Raw genomic sequence first — 1,067 nt, 5'->3', positions numbered from 1 at the left:
ATCGGAGCACACTATTCAGACTCTTGAAGATATGTTATGGGCTTATGTTATGGAATTTCAGGGAAGTCGGGAAAATCATCTGCCACTTATAGAATTTGCTTACAACAACAGTTTTCATGCATCCGTTCGGATGGCACCATATGAAGCTCTTTATGGAAGAGTGTGTAGATCACCTTTGTGTTGGGATGAAGTTGGCGAGAGTAAGTTAACTGCGCCCGAGATCAAGAAATGCAAAGATTAGGTTCGATTATAAGGGATAAAATGGCGGCAGTGCAGAGTCTTCAGAAAAGATATGCAAACACGATGAGAAGGGACTTATCTTTTTAGGAGGTGACTGGGTTTATCTCAAGGTCTCTCCCATGAAAGGTGTTAAGCGTTTTGGTAAGAAATGAAAACTTACTCTGAGGTATGTTAGCCCTTTCTCAGATTTTGGAGAAGGTAGGGCCCATTACTTATAGAGTTGCATTGCCAGATTATTTTGGAGAAATTTATGATGTATTCCATGTATCATCGTTGAGGAAGAGCTCTGGACAGCAAGAGCCGCGTTTCGTAGACCCAAAGCACATTCAGCTACAGTCGGATCTTACCTATGAAGTTGCCCCGATGCAGATTGTGGATTGGAAAGAGCAAAGACTGAGATCCAAGTCGATACCTTTGGTAAATGTGGCATGGGGAGATCCATTAGCTCGAGATTTCTCTTGGGAGAGAGCTATGGACATGAGAGAACAATATTCGTATTTGTTTAAGTGATTGGTTGTATGTTTCCTAAGCTTTCTCTTAGTCGAATCTTATGACTTGCTTTAACATTAATATTTGACCTTGCCAAATTTCGAAGACGAAATTTTATTTAACGGGGAAGATGTGATACCCCGTATTTTAGTATATTTTTATTGAAGAGGTATTTTAATTGATTTAAAAATTGGTTCTCTTATTCTAAAATTTATTGGATTTTAGTTGGATTTATTTTATGACTTTTAAGTTATGAAATTAATTTTGATGTGCTTTCTTAATATTAATTATTTTTTGGTGTTTAAATTGCTCTTTAATTTAAATCAATTTATTTTTGG

At 36.7% G+C, this 1,067-nt stretch overlaps 1 protein-coding gene across 1 annotated transcript; it reads left to right on the top strand.

Annotated features, from left to right (window-relative positions):
* The first annotated feature begins 408 nt into the window (after positions 1-408).
* LOC122298759 lies at positions 409-750 on the top strand. Its single transcript, XM_043108619.1, has one exon. The coding sequence runs from the start codon at positions 409-411 to the stop codon at positions 748-750; it is 342 nt and encodes a 113-aa protein (XP_042964553.1).
* Positions 751-1,067: the final 317 nt, after the last annotated feature.

This window comes from Carya illinoinensis, chromosome 16 (assembly GCF_018687715.1).
Source record: "Carya illinoinensis cultivar Pawnee chromosome 16, C.illinoinensisPawnee_v1, whole genome shotgun sequence".
NCBI classification, from domain to species: Eukaryota; Viridiplantae; Streptophyta; class Magnoliopsida; order Fagales; family Juglandaceae; genus Carya; species Carya illinoinensis.
The sequence above is the reverse complement of the archived record's forward strand: the minus strand, read 5'-3'. Positions and strand labels throughout refer to the sequence as shown.

Bases quoted from the DNA above. Each gene is read 5' to 3' on its own strand.
- LOC122298759 (XM_043108619.1), top strand. From the start codon at position 409: ATGTTAGCCCTTTCTCAGATTTTGGAGAAGGTAGGGCCCATTACTTAT.